Source organism: Symphalangus syndactylus, chromosome 1 (assembly GCF_028878055.3).
Source record: "Symphalangus syndactylus isolate Jambi chromosome 1, NHGRI_mSymSyn1-v2.1_pri, whole genome shotgun sequence".
NCBI classification, from domain to species: Eukaryota; Metazoa; Chordata; class Mammalia; order Primates; family Hylobatidae; genus Symphalangus; species Symphalangus syndactylus.
Genome location: NC_072423.2, coordinates 10,437,777 through 10,455,380, shown reverse-complemented (window position 1 = coordinate 10,455,380; position 17,604 = coordinate 10,437,777). Strand labels below are relative to the sequence as shown.

General features: G+C 48.9%; 1 protein-coding gene across 18 annotated transcripts in view; it reads right to left on the bottom strand.

Moving 5' to 3' along the window:
* ZNF516 (zinc finger protein 516) overlaps positions 1-17,604 on the bottom strand; it is a 171,166-nt gene that overhangs the window by 76,171 nt on the left and 77,391 nt on the right. For 17 of the 18 annotated variants that reach the window (XM_055296175.2, XM_063620259.1, XM_063617894.1 and 14 more), the window contains one exon: positions 5,880-7,846. In XM_055296175.2, the coding sequence (XP_055152150.1) occupies positions 5,880-7,689 (1,810 nt within the window). In that variant the 5' untranslated portion in view covers positions 7,690-7,846. Of the gene's footprint in view, positions 1-5,879; positions 7,847-12,040; positions 12,414-17,604 lie in introns of those variants that run through there. The other variant, XM_055296174.2, reaches the window with a different exon arrangement.

Below are 17,604 nucleotides of genomic sequence, written 5' to 3'. Positions count from 1 at the left end.
AGCATGCATGCCATGCATAGATTATCAACGCTGAAAGAATCAGAATACAATAAAACGTATTTAGGAGACACTCTTCTCCTCATAATTTAATCTTCCTCTGATAACTCAGAAAGCACACGAGGACACCAAGGGCCCCGTGAACAATCACCATCGTGTTCACGTGTGCGGGAGCGCGGATTAAGAGTGGGCTCCGGTTGCTAAGATGCTGACTACATCACAAGGCATTCTGCATGTGACTGTCAACTACATCTGAATATTTCTCTGGAAGAACACTGCTGTATTTTTACACTAAACAAGAATATCAGGGTTTTCCAACTCATACTTTACTCCCAACGGAAGAAACTCCTCAGAACTCAGTACAGGGTAAAGCCACGGAGGAAGTCTTTGCTCCAGGGAGAGCCCTGGAGAGCCCTCTGCAGGGTACACTGTGCCAGCTCTTCCAAAGCCTGCGATTGGCCTGCAGCTCCCTGACCTCGGTCTCCATTCTTCTGAGTTTCTGTCTCACCAGATCCTACTCTGGTTTTGTTCTCTGGATGTTCTCTGGCTCATTCTGGTTAAGGAAAACACCCCAGGGAGCCCCGTCAGGCCTGGCACGGACCACACGGCAGACAGCAGCTCTCAATTTTGGGGGGCACCTGACTTCAGGACGGCCTGTCACCCCCGCACTTCAGGAGCAGCAGAGCAGTCTATGTGTGAACATTTATTACATATTACACAAGATGAGCCTGGGGCTGCGGCACGATGAAGGAACTGGGCAGAGTCCAGCCGAGTGAACCTGTCTGGATACTAAGGGGAGCTGGCCTTGTGGTTTTTACCTTTACCCACTCTGCAAGCTCCTGTTTAATAGAGGGCCCCAATGCCACCAAGACCCCTTCAGAATGAGGACATCCCACAGCTCCAGGCCATGGAGTGGCGTTTGCCATGAAACTGTTCCCAGCCGTGTGTGCTTTCCTTCCCCCAGCTGAACTGGATGCTATTTCCTGCCTACACTTCGAACCTCCCTTGGATGAATGCAATTCACTCATTTTCTCTCCTCCTTGGTCCACAACCTCTTTCTCTGAATCGTTTTGAGCCTCTCATGGGACCCATGATGAAGCACTGTGTGAGGACAAGCGCTCCTCCCAACCCATGACTTGGCTTCAGAGAGAGCCTTGCCCGCGGTGTGTCCAAGCCAGGACACCGCTGAGTCCCCGAGAGACTCGGCATCGCGAGCGGATTCGGCTGCAAGGTCAACGCGCGAAGGCATTGGGAGAGCTCCTCCTGCTCTACCTTGAAGAAACGCTTAGGAGAAGTACCCTATAAAGGCTGCCCATGCCCAGCAGGCTCGGCCGCACAGGCAAACACCCCTCCCAGCTCACCCCCTCATTCCATTCTCCCTTCCGCTGGCCAAATTCACCCTCAATCCTGTTTCAACGGGTGAACACATAAAAACGCATCCCCCAGGCCAGGTGCAGTGGCTCACGCCTGGAATCCCAGCACTCTGGGAGGCTGAGGCGGGTGGATCGCTTGAGCCCAGGAGTTCAAGATCACCCCGGACAACATGGCAAAACCCCATGTCTACCAAAAAAATATGAAAATTAGCCACGTGTGGTGGTGACCGCCTGTAGTCCTAGCTGCCCTGGAGGCTGAGATGAAAGGATGGCTTGAGCCCGGGAGGTGGAGGTTGCAGGGAGCTGGGATTGTGCCACTGCACTCCAGCCTGGGTGACAGAGCAAGACCTGTCTAAAACACACACACACACACACACACACACACATACACACCGTCTCTCACACTCCCTAGGCTATTCTAATTGCTGTCTGTGTTCTATTAGAAAGAAGGAAGGACGGTTGTTGAACCTCTGTGCCCAGCCGCATGACTGCAGCCTGGCCTTCCTCACAGCCAGCGCACCAGCATGGACAGGCAGCCAGCCTCCAGGCACATGCTCAGCAAACACCTTACGGCAAAAGCCTGAGTGCAGCTGGCGACCGTGGAAAGAAGATGGGCTCTGAGGACGGGGCTGCTGGGCAGCAGGGAGGCAGCCAGCGAGGGGACGGGAAACCTGAGACGCTCTGAAGGTAGATCCATTTCCTCCTTTAATTACCTTTCCTTCCGCTGACCATATTTTTTTTTTTCTTTGAAGACTCTTTCCTTGATTCTTCAAATTGCATATAATACCAAGGCACTTGTTCCAAGCACTTTTTTTATTCTATTAAGTTGAGTCATATAATTTGCCATTACGTTGATCAAAAACAGTTGAACACAATCGTCCCTTGTGGGACGGGGGTGACTGATTCCAGGACTTCCCCGATACCAAAATCCAGGATGCTCAAGTCCCTGGTGTAAATACCTGCATGTAACCCACGCGCATACTCCCATACGCTGTAAATCATCTCTAGATTACTTATAATAATGCAATGTAAATGCTCTATAAATTCTGCTGTGTTGTTTAGGGGATAATAACAAAAAAAAAGCCTATATATGTTCAGTACAGATGCAACCATCTATTTTTTTTTAATAGTTTCAGGCTGTGGTTGGTTGAATCCAAAGATGTGGAATCCACGGATACACAGGGCCAACTGTACTTGTAACTTCCCACAACATCCTCTAAAACTTGAGCGTGTCCCATCTATTGAGTCACAGTATCTAAAAAGTGAGGGTGGGTTCCCCAGGATGGAATATGGATTTTACATGACAGATATTAGCACAAGAAATGGTGAAAAGCGGGAGTAGTAAAATTAGTCCTGAATGATATGCAGCTTAACAGGGCACTGCTTGTGCATTACGAGCACCTCAGAGCATCTGCCATGGCCTGGGCACCAGGCATCCCAGTCCAGGCACTTCTCAGGATGGCACGAACTCTGACAGCAAATCTTCCAGAGATGTGCAGCCTCTCTGCGTGCTTCTGTTATTCCTGAGTCGCCTAAATGCTTTCTGAGCAGAATTCTATTTTGGCCCATACACTGAAGGTTTATATGTCTCCTTGCAAAGCAATATTCATTTTTCCTTAGTGATGGTTTCTAAGCTCCCTGAGCCTACTTGTGTTTGGGAATGTTGGAAATGTTGATTTTTATAAACTCCAATTAGATGCCCTTTCACCTCTCTTTCCTACTAAAAATATTAACTTTTTGTGAAGTCCAAAAGTGGACTTTCTGTCCATGCCACATCCCTTTCTCAGTGGAGGATTTAAATCTAGTAACATATTCCCAACGACTGACTTTTTTTCCATAATTTTGCACTTCTACTATTTTAAGTCAATAACGAGAGCTGCTGCGACCAAGTCTTACGTGGGGAGAAAAGTAACATGAATATCAGAACTTTCCAGAGAATAGATGGCAACATTCAACTGACGAAACATGTCCATAAAAAAAAGGAGAGGCGTTTCTTTCAGTTAATCTAATAATGCAAATTATTTCCAGATCCAGAAACAGCATTCACATCAATTCCCAGATGTCGAAGAAAATGTTCGGGCACAATTATGGCACAACTGGGTTTTACTGGAATGGTCGCATAGATCTGAATTCTAATTTCAACTGTGCTCCCACAGGCAGGCTGGCTGCTGCTTATGAGAACCACTGTTATCTTTCGTTCCTCAATTTCTATACAGCTGCTCTAACAGTGTTAACCAATCATCCCATCAGAGTTCTATGAGAATTTAAAATAACCTAATGCTTAAAGAACTAAGTAATCTTTTTAGTAACAGGAAAGGCAAGCATTTTCCAAAGTTGCGTGTATTTTTTCAGAAAAAGAAAGGAATGCTACAGATTTAAATGTGAGATTCAAAATACCCAGCTTCTTTTCCAAGCTAGCCCTGTGAAAGACCTAGGCCAAATTCCACAAATCACAGTGTTTTGAGAGTAGTTAAATCAATGGAACATGGTCTGTCTCCTTAAGGAATATCCATGATTAGTAATTTGTTACTACACTAGACCATTAAAGGCGGCTGTTATGAGTGAAAAGTTGGTGTTTTTAGGTAGAAAGACACTGTCCTTTGGGATTACAGAAAGTGACCCACATACAACTGCAAGGCTCTTCCATGTTTTATGCCTCTGTCGCGCCATAAATTTCTGTCCTCAATAAGCCGAAATATCCTATTTATTCTATCACCAACTGTTTGTTACATTCAACTATGACACATGTCTTGTTATAGAATCAGCTGAGGTCTATAATAACTTTCTCAAAAAGTTACATATAGAGAAAAATATATATAATGTCTTTAAGACATAAATAGTAGTCTCTAAAATTTAATGAGCCTGAAAAGAAAAAAGAGTACCTTCCAATTTATGATGGAAATCATTTGATCTTTCCAACTTCTTGATTCTAAAAGCACTACTGGATTAGCTTATTATGAATCATGTGACCACCATCATAACCAATGGGGTGAGGCCCGAGAGCTTTTCTAAATATTAAGAATATTTCTCTTAAAAGTTGACAAAAAAGAAAACCCATAGTGCTAGCCCAATATTTTATCCAGCATGTGCTCCAAAAAGTAGACAGAGTATTACTGGAACATAACCAGTAAAATCTGTATTTATAAAAATAAAAAAAGAACACCAAGAATTAAACTTAAAGGAAGTCAACCAGGGGTCACGATGGGGTCAACCCGGTTTCACATGACAAATTATTCAAAGAATCCAAAAGTGTTCACTGAATGAGCACAGCATTTTCAGAGAAGACCACGTCCTCCTGCTTCTCCCACGGGGACCAATGACTAAGAAACGCGAGTTAAAATACACATTACTGAAGACTCATTTACCTATGTATACGCTCATAACCTGTGCGTGGATTCAACACAGGTTTTGCTACAGGAGAAAAGACTTGCCTTCTACATCTTTGTTGACTCAATATGCATTTCAGTGGAACAGACCCTCATATAACACACTGTGTAAGACTAATAAACTCTGTCCAGGTTTGGCCAAATCTCTAATAAGGAAAAATGGCATGGTCTTCTGTTTTGTTGTGAAATAATACAGCACAGCAGTCATCTTCTTCACCACAGAATATAAACAGCCCTGCCCCTAGGCTTGGATTTCTATCACTCTTAAAAGTCCAGGTAAAAAACAAAAGTCAGTAACAGCATTGCAGAGAAGGGAAAAACATCTTTAGCTTTGTGGAGAAACATGCAAGTTCTATAACTGAAACATCACTTTCCACTTAAAACAATTATGCAAAGCAAAAAATAATAAAGAAATATCAAAATGTTTAAAATTTATAGAAAGTAGGAGAATTATGAAAACAAAGTTGGCCAAGCATCTTTAAATATTTACATGGCTGCTATGTGAAAAGTAATCTGTTCCAATTAACTGTCTCTAAACCCACAGGGTTACTTGAATCCAAGGAGATTAATTATAACTGCACACCAATTTGAAGATAGTCTTCTACCCAGCTGGAGTGGAGGAAAGTGTGTGTGTGTGTGTGTGTGTGTGTGTGTGTGTGTGCATCGTATGGTGAGAACTTGGTCTGAGGCAGAAAAGGAAGGCGGGGAATGTCTCAGAAGGGATCCGTGATGGTGTTCTTTGCTCAGAAATTAGCATTACAGACGCTCAAGTGAGACCATCAACCCTAGAGGTCAAAGGTATGAGTGTAGGCAAACACCGAAAGGGGCTGCAAGGGGAGCCGATGGGTGTGTCTGCACTCAGCAGTGCGAGTTCCAGATCCATACTGGGGACAGATTCCTGGGTGTGGGGCCACCTGGGCACAGGGACCCTGGGCAAGGGCACAAGGCCACTCGGGCATGGAGTCCTGATTTCCAGGGTCACCTGAACATAGGCCTAGCTGGATAAGGGGCCACTGGGTAAGAGGCTAATGAGCGGAGCTACTTGAGTATACATTTTTCTGGGAGCAGGAACCCCCTGAGCCTGGGATCCCAGGACCCAGGCCACCTGGGTACACTTGCTCACCTGGTGCAGGTTGGGGGGCGCCCTCCTCACCACTGTCTTCGACAGCCTCGTCGGCCAGGCCAGAGCCCGGGGAGTCCGCAGCGGCACAGGCGGAGCCAGGGCTGCTGGGCTGGGAGGCCGAGTCACCCTCACTGAGCGATCCGCAGCGGGCCCGCGCCGCCCGGTCCCCGTCACTGTCCCTGTCGCGGCGCGCGCGGCGATGCACGCGCGAATGCAGCACCATCTGATGATAGGTGCGGAAGATCTTGCCGCACTCGAAGCACTCGGAGGACTTGCCCTGGCCGGTGGTGGCTGCGGCCCTGCGGTTGGGGCGCGCGGCCGAGCGGGGGTCGAGGTGGCCGGCGGGCGCGGGGTCACCAGGCCCACTCGCGCGCTTCCGCGGGGGCCCCTGCACGGCCGGGGCATCCTGCTCGCGCTTGCGCTTCTCCTGGCTCACCAGGACGTACTCGCGCCTGTCCCTGTCGAAGGCCACGTCCCCAGCCAGCGCCTCGTCCCAGGCCCCATACTTGAGGTACTCGGCCGGCTCAGCCACCTTGCCCCGCGTGGCCAGCTGCCAGGCCTGGTAGCTGTTGACTGGGTCCAGCTCAGCCACCCGCCGTCCGGCCTGCGCGCCAGGGCACGAGTCGCCGGCCGCCGACGGCCTCAGGTTCAGGCACTGGAGGAAGAACTGCTTGGTGTCCGCGGGCCCCTCCGCCCCCTCCTCGGCCGGGGCGCGCGTGCGGCTGGCCTCGATCCTGCGGTGGATGGCGTTATGGGCGTTCAAGCTGTCCAGGTTTGTAAACAGGTTCCCGCACTTGGCGCAGACCTCGTAAAGGCTCAGGCCGGCGACGATCACCTCCTCCTGGACCACGTTGTTGATGGTGGCAATGGGGTCCAGCTCACTCTTGGGCCTGTTCTTGCTGCCCGTCTTGGGGCCGTGCGCCTTCATGTGGTTCTTGAGGAACCAGGGCTCCTTGAACCTACGGCCGCAGATGTGGCAGCCGTGGTCGAAGGAGCCCCGGTGCTTCTTCATGTGCGCCTTCAGGAACCAGGTCTGGCTGAAGGCCTGGCCGCACACCTCGCACGGGAACTCCCCAGGGCTCAGCTCCGGCTTGCCGTTCTCCACGCAGGCCTCCCCGCTGCCGGGCCCCTGCGCGGTGATGTGGTCCCTCTCGATGTGGCTCAGCAGCGACTCCTCCCGCAGCGTCGCGTAGTTGCACAGCCTGCACTTGAAAGGCTTGTGCGCCTGGTGCACGTGCAGCTCCAGGTCCTTCTTACGCTCGAACTGGCTTTTGCAGAAAGAGCACTGGGCCGCGGCCTTGGCCTCTCCCGGGGCGCATGCGGACCCCTCCGCCCCCTTCTTGCTGCTTCGCAGCAGGACCCTGCCGCTGTCGGCCTGCGAGGCCCCGTTCAGGACCCTGGCGCCGTCGGCCTGCGAGGCCCCGTTCAACAGCCGGTTGCAGGCCGAGGCGCTCTTGGTGGGGCTGGCGCAGGCGTCCAGGCCCTCGGAGGCGCGCATCTCACCCAGCGGCGCCTCGCCCGCCTCTGGCTCGTGTCCCTGAATCAGAGTCCCCGTGCGGTGGCTCCGGATGTGAATCTTCAGGTTGCCCTTCTGGGAAGCCCGGTGGTCGCAGTAGGGACACTTGTAGGGCTTCTCGCCCGTGTGCTTGCGCATGTGCTGCGAAAGCGAGCTCTGGAAGGGGAAGCTTTTGCCGCAGATGCAGCAGGTGTGGCAGGTAGCCTTGTCCCCATCTACCTCGTGGCCCCGGCCGGCCCTGGTGGGGCTGGGGCCTCGCCTCAGCTCCATCTCGGCCTCTCTGTTGCGATCCATCCGACGGACGGGCGCGGCCGGTGGTGGCGGCAGAGCTTTCTGTCGCGCGGGCTGCAGGGACCGTCCTATCTCTCCATGGTCAGAAGAGCCAAAAGACGTGCCTGCTCCCAGGAGGTGCACCTTCTACATGGGGGGCGCAGCAGCTGGCAGCCAACACCTGAAACAGAGATGGAACATCATCAGCAAAGCTCCTGGCCAAGAGGGCACAGGCATGGCTGCGGGAACCCCCACATGCTCCCCAAAACATACCCATCCAACCCACATTAAGAAAAGCGGCACCAACACTTCACACAGAGGCGAGAGCAGCTGCTTGCCTTAGTAAACGATCAGTATCGCTTAATTATCAATAATGAATTGTTAAATGATTAACATAAATGTTAATGATTGTGCACCAAAATAATTTTCTTTTCCCAATAAGGTATCAAATCTTTAGGAGAGACTGTAGTACCAGAGCGTGTAGGAGTGTGAGGAATACAAGCTACTTAGCAAGACCATGTGGGAATTAGGGACAGAGGAAAGCAAGGTTTGGGAAAAGGGTAGGAATGAGAAGGGGCCAAGTTCCTGGGCTGATACAAGGTGAGCTGCACAGGTGGTGACAACAGTTGATAGCACTTCACACAGTCACGTGCCACTTAGCCAATGGGATACGAGCTGAGAAATGCATTGTTGGGCGATTTCGTCCCTGTGCAGACATCCTACAGTGGACACACACAGCCCCAGATGGCACAGCCCACAACACACCTAGGCTGTATGGTGAAGCCACAGCATCCTCCTAGTGAGGCTGGGGCTGCTCCTAGAGATTGTGCCCAAGCCTGAAACAGTGAGCATCAACCACCCTGCACGGCCACCGCCACCTGCATGCCCATCCCACCCACCAGAGGGTGAGGAGGACAGAGGCCCACTCCCTCCAGGCACACAGGCAAAGGGCAGCCTGCCAGAGTGTAGCTGTGCCCAGCACGGACCAGGCCCCCACCAAGGACGGGGGATGCATGAATCAAAATGCTTGTATCCAACCAAAGAGGCCTAAATAGTGCAAGGAGAAAAGCAACTCTTCAGTAAAAACAGGAATCCCACCTGACACAGGGCAAAGTAAAGCAGCAGAATGATGAGCCAGTTAGAAAGGATGTGAGAGATGCGGAGTCTCTCAGGTCAGTGCCTGAGTGTGTTCAAGAGGGAGGGGCTGCACACACAACTCCCCGGGGACAGGCTCTGCTCATCTGCTCATCTCTGCATAGAAACAAATCCATTTCCTGCTTCCAAGGGCCCAGAGGGGGTCTCCCTTCTGGGGCCGGCTCCAGAACTGCACAGAGAGGCACCCAGATGGGCCATGTTCTGAAAACCCAAGTGATTTTGCATAGAAAGGAAGCGTGTTTGTATAAACCTACAATCTCACACACACTAAGAACTCCTACTTAAACATCTATAAAACCCAAAGAAGCTCCCTATTTCCAGTTGGGAAGCACACAACACATCAACACACAGCTTCCATGCAAAGATGACAGGGCCTCCCACGAAAAGACCTGGGGTGGCAGCTCCCTGTTTCCTCCGAGTTTTGCAGCCTGCCAGGTTTTCACAGAAGCAGATGGGACACAGAAAAGAATACTGATAATAGACCTGAGGGGGTGAAGGGGCGTGAGCTAAAAAATCAGTATCGGGTGTCAAGAGTGTCCCCAAACCTCCCCCACGGGGGTCGGGGATTCTGAACATTTTGTATTAATACTTCAACTCCCGAGGGCCCAGACAACAGCAAGACAGGAGCCTTCTGAAAAGACAGACCCCATGCTGTACCCTCTCACAGGCAAATACAGCGCCAGGTAGAAACCTTATGAAGAATTATAGGCTTCACAATGTCTTTCCAGAAAGCCCCGCTTTGGAGGCACCTAAGGAAACACGCGCAGCCTCAGCAGCAAATGAAAAGCAGCAACACAGAGGTTCTGCTCCTTCCTCCAGGGACGCACCCAGCAGAGCCACGCAACAGAGCGGGCACAAGAGAGATGCCCACCCACAGGAGCCAAAACCCACTTGCTCCAATAAAAAACAACTAGCCAGGCATGGTGGTGCGCACCTGTAGTCCCACCTACTCGGGAGGCTGAGGCAGGAGCATCGCTTGAACCCGGGAGGTGGAGGTTGCAGTGAGCTGAGATCATGCCACTGCACCCCAACCTGGCTGACAGAGCAAGACTCCATCTCCAAAAAAAAAAAAAAAACATTAAAACTTCCCCCAAAACTGGAGAAGTAAATAAGCTTACCAGGAAGATTTCTTAATGACCTTTTACTCCAAGCTAATTTCAGTGATTTTGGTCTTGGCACACACTGTGGATGGCTGTGTCATGATTTACGATGATTTTACAAGGCAAGTGATTCACAGGACGCATCGTCCTTCCCCAGGCCCCAGTTCACTCCCCCACAAAAATGCTGAATCTGATATTCAAAGTATGAATGAAACACACTATTTATATCTAACTTAGTGACTGGATGTGGTATAAAAACCTTACAAGTGCGAACAATCATATAGAAAATACGTTTACAGGGAGGAAAAGAAAACTAAAATCCTGGAAATTGGTGGCTCTGAAATAATTGTACAGACTCCCCTGGACCTCCAACGTTTGTCTATAAAGGATGTTAAATGTCAAGACAGTTCTCCAGTTCGAGAGAATTAAACTGCCAGAAGCCAGCTACGAAGACAGGATTCACCGAGGAGGAGGCCAGGCCTGGTCAGGGCCGTAAGAGGCAGCCCTTGAGTGCAGCATGAAGCAAAAGGAGATTTGTTCAGTGCAAAGACTCACACCAATCACCAAAACCCTGTGCTCTGGGGCTATTGGCTCCTGCCTTCTTTCAGAGCAGCAGCTCCTGGGGTCTGCGCCCAGAGAAGCGGCCTCCGTGCCAGCCAGCTGTGTGCCAGCAGCTGTGCACCCACCAGCGTGCAGATAACAGGGTCACGGCCAACACCGGGCATTCAGCACAAAGTGCACACGTGCAGTTGGGAACCCTGGTCCCAGCCCTCATGCTCCCAGTCACCAGCCACACGCCTTTCTAGGTGTGTCCTTCACACCCTCAACTCGTCCCCTCCTCTGTCAGGCACAGAGAAACAAGAAGCAGCAGCCACATGTCACCGAAGCCCCTTGCAAATGCCTCCTTCTATAAAATCCAGTGACCCCCCCTCAGAGCCCGCAGCATCCAGACCCCAGGGACATCCAGGCGAACACACACCTGGCACTTAGGCCCCTCTTCTCATCCCAGGCAGCTGCCTGCCCTGCAGGTACCTTCCACGAGTGCTGGGGAAATACAGACACTCTTGCTCGTGGATCACCGCTCTGGCGCCCCTGAATGCAGCCCCATCTAGCTCAGCTCAGCAGCACAGCCTCGGCATCCTGGGCCATGACCACGGCTGAGCGGAAGATGGCACAGTATCAAGGAGCGTGGCCCTTGTACATCTAAAAGGGCCTTGTGCCAGCATCAGACCCATCCTATCCTTGCACAGCCCTGACTCCCCAGTACCCCCACCCTAGCTAGAGCCTGGACCCTGGCCCTCAGGCACCCGGTAACTAAAGAATGCAGTCTCCATTTCCTTAACCTCATTTAAAATCTTTCCCCAAAACTTACAGAGCCCTGCAATTTACAGGCAGACATTCAAGGAGGAGCATCCACGACGCCCTGCGATCAACAAAGCGAGCTCTTCCTTGTCTCCGATTTCCTGCTCACTACCTCTCCGCCTGTCCCATCTTTCAAAAATAAGCCCTGCTGTAAATCCCTGTGAGAACTGCACAGGATATGTTTGTAGAGGACTTCAGAACATTTTGAAGGGAAAGATACATAAATGTAGAAATGGAAAAAGTGCTGAAACAGTAACCAAGTTAAGCCCAAGCCGCCATTATCTTAAGGAAACATGAGCAAGGCTGCCTCTGCCCAGGGGTCCATTAAGTGATCCCCTCCTGATGTCCACAGTTGACTAGCAAAGTTTCTCAAACTTTAAAGAAACAGTCAAAAATTAATTCCCTGCAACGAACTCTCCTAAGGGGTTACACAGTGGCCAAATCGAAAGATCTTTGTAATCATTCTTTTTAGCTGCAGGCAAAAACTGCTATTTAAGACAAGGGCACCCCTTCCAAAAAAAGAACAAGAATGCCGTCCTCCGAGCTTCCAACTTCAAAACACGCCATGGGCGGCCACCCCAATTAGGAGGATTATCGGGACGTCGGCGGCCCTGCTGGCACGATGGGCTGTGCTTTAAATCCCGCCAAGCCCTGCAAGCCAGGAGGGTTTTGATGGGATGCCTTCTCCACCTTTATCCTGGTCCCCAGTGGGGCGTCCCTCACGTAGGAGCAGCACCGTGTGAGAAAGTGTTACCTACCTCAGTTCCAGCCACAGACATTTCCGTCTGGGCTGCTCTATTCCACTTTCTCAAACGCACGCCAAATACAAGTTGTTCCAACTCTCCCTGTAACACACGGGCCTGGAGATAACCAGCCTTATAAAACTTGTGCATGTGAGCCTGCCACCCAAACCACAGTGAATACGGAAAAGTTCTGCAACAACACAGATGTTCGGATCCAAGATGGCGGGTACAGCACGTGTCCAGCTGCCATGCAATATGGCGCCCACGCACCTCGGACGGCAGGGACCCACCTGAACACACGGTGTGCCTGTGTGTTCACAGTTTTGTTGTTATGGTAAGATGTATTACAAACTTTTTCCAAGGCTGGAATTGGGAACTTGCCAGACAAAACCGTAATTTAATTGTTTAGGCATAAATATGACTTGCTGATTAGTGTTTTAAAGCGGATTTCCAATGGCTCTCTTGCTACATGTGAGTGTGTGTGTGTGTGTGTGTGTGTGTGTGTGTGTGTTTCTCCAGAGATGTAATGAACAGTTTGAGGCTACTTTTTTTAAATGCCTTATATAATTTTTGAAATAAAAAACTTCATTTTGAAAAACTTAGGTAACAATCACATTTATTAAAAAACAGGAAAAAGTAAAATGTTTGAAAAAATTGTTTACCCATAACATAAAAATACATTGTAACGGAGAAAGGGAGAGGCTGAAGGACAAAATATGAAAGTAGAAAATATGTTGTAATGTATTGTATGTATTTTAAAATTAACCATGTAAACATCTAAAAAAATCTAAAGACATATATATTACGGCTGCTGCCGTACCTTTGGATTTTTTTTTTTCTTTTCCTTGTCTTTCTTTTTTTGCCTACATCATACAATTGAAATTAAGTGACTTTCTCCAGATTACTTACATTTGCTAAATTTGGGATAAATTTACTCTGTGGGCCAGTATTTCAACTAATCAATCCCTTCTGTAAGTGAGGAAGAACTGCCTTTTTGACCTAATAATACAGAGCAGAAAAGTCACTTCCTGACACACGCCCCGGTAAGCTGCTGAAACACTTCCCGGTGTGAAGAAATGTGTACCCAGGGTTAACCCCACTGACACTACAGAAAATTCTTTAGAAAAAAGCACTGCAAAGCCTTGATCCAACACATACAGCCAGAAAGAAAACCATGTTCACAAAGCCAGGGGGTATGTACAGCGCAAACATAGCGGAAGCAGTCTCTGTCCACATCCCCGAGGAACTTCAGGTGACGGCAGGCTCCTTAGAGGTGTTCCAGTCCTAGGGCAGTGCGATCAGGGGCTAACGACGGTATCTCTGCAACAAGCATTTCCTGAGCACCTACCAAGCACAAGGCCTCGTATCAGGAGCCAGAGAATCTAAGACGACTCAAAAAAAAGCACCTGGCTTCAAAGAACTCAAAGTGAGACAGGGAAGCATACCATTATCAATCAGCACACCAGTGAGACAAGGAGAAGTTTCCAGAAGGCCAGGAGGGAAGCGATTCACTATATTTGCAAGGATTGGCCAGGTTTTCCCCTGGGAACCTAAGGCTCGCCTGGAAACCACACTGGTGTGGCTTGAATTCTAAGTACTTTTCATGACCCAAGCACAAAACACCAGGTCCTCCCTGGCTCCTCCCTCCCCATCTCAGCAGTGCCCAGTAATAACCCCACGTCCTGTCGGCTGCACCTCCCAACTCACTCTTGAATCCATGTGCCCAACTCAAGCCAAAGCCATTGTTCCAGAGCACAGATGGGGCTGGTCTCCAGGAGACTCCCAGACCTTCAGAGGCTCCCCGAGTCTGCAAGATGAAGCCAAACTCCTCACCTTGGCTTCTCAGGGTCTGAACCCCATAGCTGCCCTGGACCCCCGCGTCTAGAGCCCTGAGCCCTACTCCGGCCCAACAGCCTCCCAGTACCCATGCTCATGCTCCCCTCCGGCCCTCACGCCTGCGTCCCTGCCCCACCTGTCATGAGGCTGACCAATCACCACCCAGGTACAGTAGAGCCTTCCTGACCTCCTTCAGCCAATGATAAGAGTCTGGTGACCCAACAAGTTGTGAGGGGCAGCCAGACTACTTGGGATTAAAACCCAGTTCTGCCACAACCTGAGGTCAGCTGTGTGACCCTGAGCAAGTGTCTTAGCCTCTCTGTTCCTCAGTCCATTTCTTCATCTTTAAAATGTAAATGATAGCAATGATATCTATTTTATCATACTCCAGTAAAATTTAAATTAATGCATGCAAGCCACAATGTTTACTACACTATAAATCTTCAATGCATCTTAGATGGGATTAATAAGTAATTGTTCAATAAGTGAATGAAATATCAGGGCAAAGGTACCTGGTCACTGGCAATGACAATACATGGTTTAATAAATGCAAAAGGACAAAATAGCAGCTAGAAAGCTGGATTCAAAATAGCTAAACAGGAACACCTCTATATTCACTGGGCCCTTATGGTTTATACAACAACAGGTTATTTAACACAATTAAAAACTCTTTGACCAACAGCTATAATCATCTACAGTGAGCACATTCAAACATATTGTAGCTCCAGAACTCTTTGTAGAAATTAAACCTCAATATGGACTGGATATGAGAGGATATCTGAGAACTACTGTTACTTGTGTTAAGTTGGTAATACAGGAGAGTGGTCTTACTCTTCAGAGATGTGTAACGAAATACTGAGAGTTGGTTTTTACCAAAGAGAAAGAGAGAGACAGAGAGAAGACAAATGTACCAAAATGTTAACAACTGATGAAACTGAAGGGGGGGGGGTGTTTATTTGTAACTCCATTTTTCCGAATTTGGCAAATTTTTCCCAAAAGTTAAAAAAAAAAATCCTACTTGCCATTCCAGTAACACAATTAAAAGCAAAGCAGCTCTGGGGGACCCGGTAGGCCTCTTCCCCTATCTGCCCCTCCCCCTCCCCCACTCCCCACCCTCCCCAGGCCCCACGGAAGCTCCAGGGCTGTAATAAATGCAGGTTGGGAAACCACCTTTAGTTAACTCAAGTTTTCAAAAGAAAGTCAAAGAAAAATTATCTGAATTCTAGGAACCTGTTCAAATGAAAAGCAGTGTTTTATTTTAAAAGATCGCTTTCTGATGTTTTAGAGGCTTGCCCAGAGCCATTAAAGAAACCCACCCACAGGCTCCAGTTGCAAAGCCTTCTGTGGACAACACGAACTCTCACGATCATCAGCCAAAATTCAGTGTATTCTGGCATTCTGAGTGTATTCGGGCATTCCTAACTATCCTTTCCAGCACTTCACGAAGTAAAAAATCAGTAACGCGGTGCAGGTTTCCTCTTATTTTCAACAATAACGTTCTGACCAGTTAAATATGGCGTTATCAGCGAAAAACTGTAAAACATCTTACATTTTAAAATAATAACTATGTCTCTGAATCGACAGGAAATCTTGCCATTTTCTGCTCTGTGAATTAAACCAGTACAAAACAAAAGCTGAATGGTTTTGTACTGATCTCCCTACAACTATCGAAGTTGACTTTATTAAAATCTTATCCCGAAAAAGGCACCGGAAGGCTAACCAAATACGCTCTTGTATTTAGAGTCATTTCCTAAACAATCTAACGCTTAAAGTTGCGGAAACCAAGCAAAGCTGACTGGGAGACACCAGGGAGGAACAAAGGAGCGAGAGGAAAACTGAAAGTCCCGTTTCCTGCACCAAGTACCCACAACCAGCATGTGTCAGGGGAGGGAAGCAAAACTGAAGTGGGTGCTGCTTTCCAAATGCCTATCTAGCTTGGCATTTTTTTCAGTTCTGGTTCATGAATTAACCTTATCGCGGTCCTGAAACAGCCCTGGCTCCCTCGACGCCATGTGGCTTTACTTATCCCCGTCTGCGTCCTCTCTGACCACCTTCCGGGGGGTGGGGGGCATCGATGTCAGCCCGGGATGGATGTCCGCGGGTGCAGGGGGACAACAGCCCGGTCCTGCGCACAGCTCCGCTGACAGGGCATTCCTCAGGAGGGGCTGGAGTGGACGGGAGGAATCGGGGAGGGAGGGAAAATGCCAAAGAGCTCAAAGCAGGCAGAATGCTTCCGATATTTACAGGGCTGTCTGCAAAGGCGTATGATGGCTCCAAAAGGCAAATCATAAAATCTAAAAGAGCAACTACGCTGGTGCGTTTCTGAAGGACGACTCTCAGACGCGGTTTGTCCCAGCCACAGCTACTACGGGGTCTGCGCAGAAGCCCGTGCGTGTGCTGAGTGGGTGCAAGGCCCAGTTGGTGTTTGAGTATACTGTGTGTGTTTGTTCTCTGAGAAACAATGAGACGGGCTTCACTAGTTACACTGTAGTATTATGAACCATGAATTAAAATACATCATTAACATCCTGGACAAGCTTATCTTACTACCGAGACAAAAAGCCTATTCTCTCAACAAATGGGGGAAAATTCCATCACAACAATGAAGAGTTCCTCTCCCTACAAACCATTCTGTACACCAGTAACAATTACAGGCTTATAGTCCCCAGACTGGGGTCCCGAAGAGCCCCATAAAGTGATGCATTCACTATTGGGAGAGTAAGTACGGCCGATGACAGGCCTGGAGGCGGCTGCTGTTCTCAGACCAATCAATAATCCATTATGAACCAGCTACATTTCCACTCTAAGAAGAAGAAATGAATAAAAGGCGACCAGAATCGGCAGCATTCACAAGAAACTCCACCCACCTCCCCCACTAGGGGAAAGAGGACACAAAACGCCACTATCCCAGGGAGCAGCCGCCAGCAGCAACGCGGCCCCCTGGCCACAACAGACCTGATGTGGGGGCAGCCAGAGAACAATTTGCTTAGGTCTTTCTGCCCAAAACATGCATTTTAGAGGTAAGTCTCCGGCCGGCTTTGTTCAGAAAACGAGGTAGAGTGAAGAAGAATGACAAAACCCCGTTTTCTAAAACAAAGGTTGTCTTTAAATTACTCAGCACCCCCCAAATAAATCAAAGCAAGTGCCAACATGCTAGTCCCCAAATGTAAGGAACTGTCCGTAATAAGGCTTTAGTATGCGAACTCTGATCCTTGAAGCACAGCCTGCTCCAGCTCTGCACCTCAGACCACGGGCTACAGTCAACACGCTATTTATAGCCAAAATGCATATATGACCTAAATGTTATTCTTCCACAAGTAGGTTACCTTTTATGAAGTTGTTTACCACAAACTGTCAAAAAACCCAAATTAATTCCTGGTCCAAGAGAAAAGAGAGAACTCCATCTTCCACATACGTTCAAATAGAAGCACATTTGCCAAGAGTAAAGACAGTATCACAATATATTCTCGAAGTCCCTTGAACATCACTAGTATGAAGCTGCCCGTGTGTCCTTTTACTGAAATACGACCTGGGGGAGGAGGGGCAGCTGAATACACAATCTAATTATGGATTACATTCAGAAAAGTCCAAGAAAAAATGAGGAAGGATATGGAAATTTTCTTTCCACAGTCATTACCATATCCTGAGAAATTCAAGATAGTTCTAGAGACTTTAATAAAGGAGTGTCCGTGTGAAAATGAAGAAAAGGGGGTGGCTATTTTTATATCAGAAGGGAAGAAGCC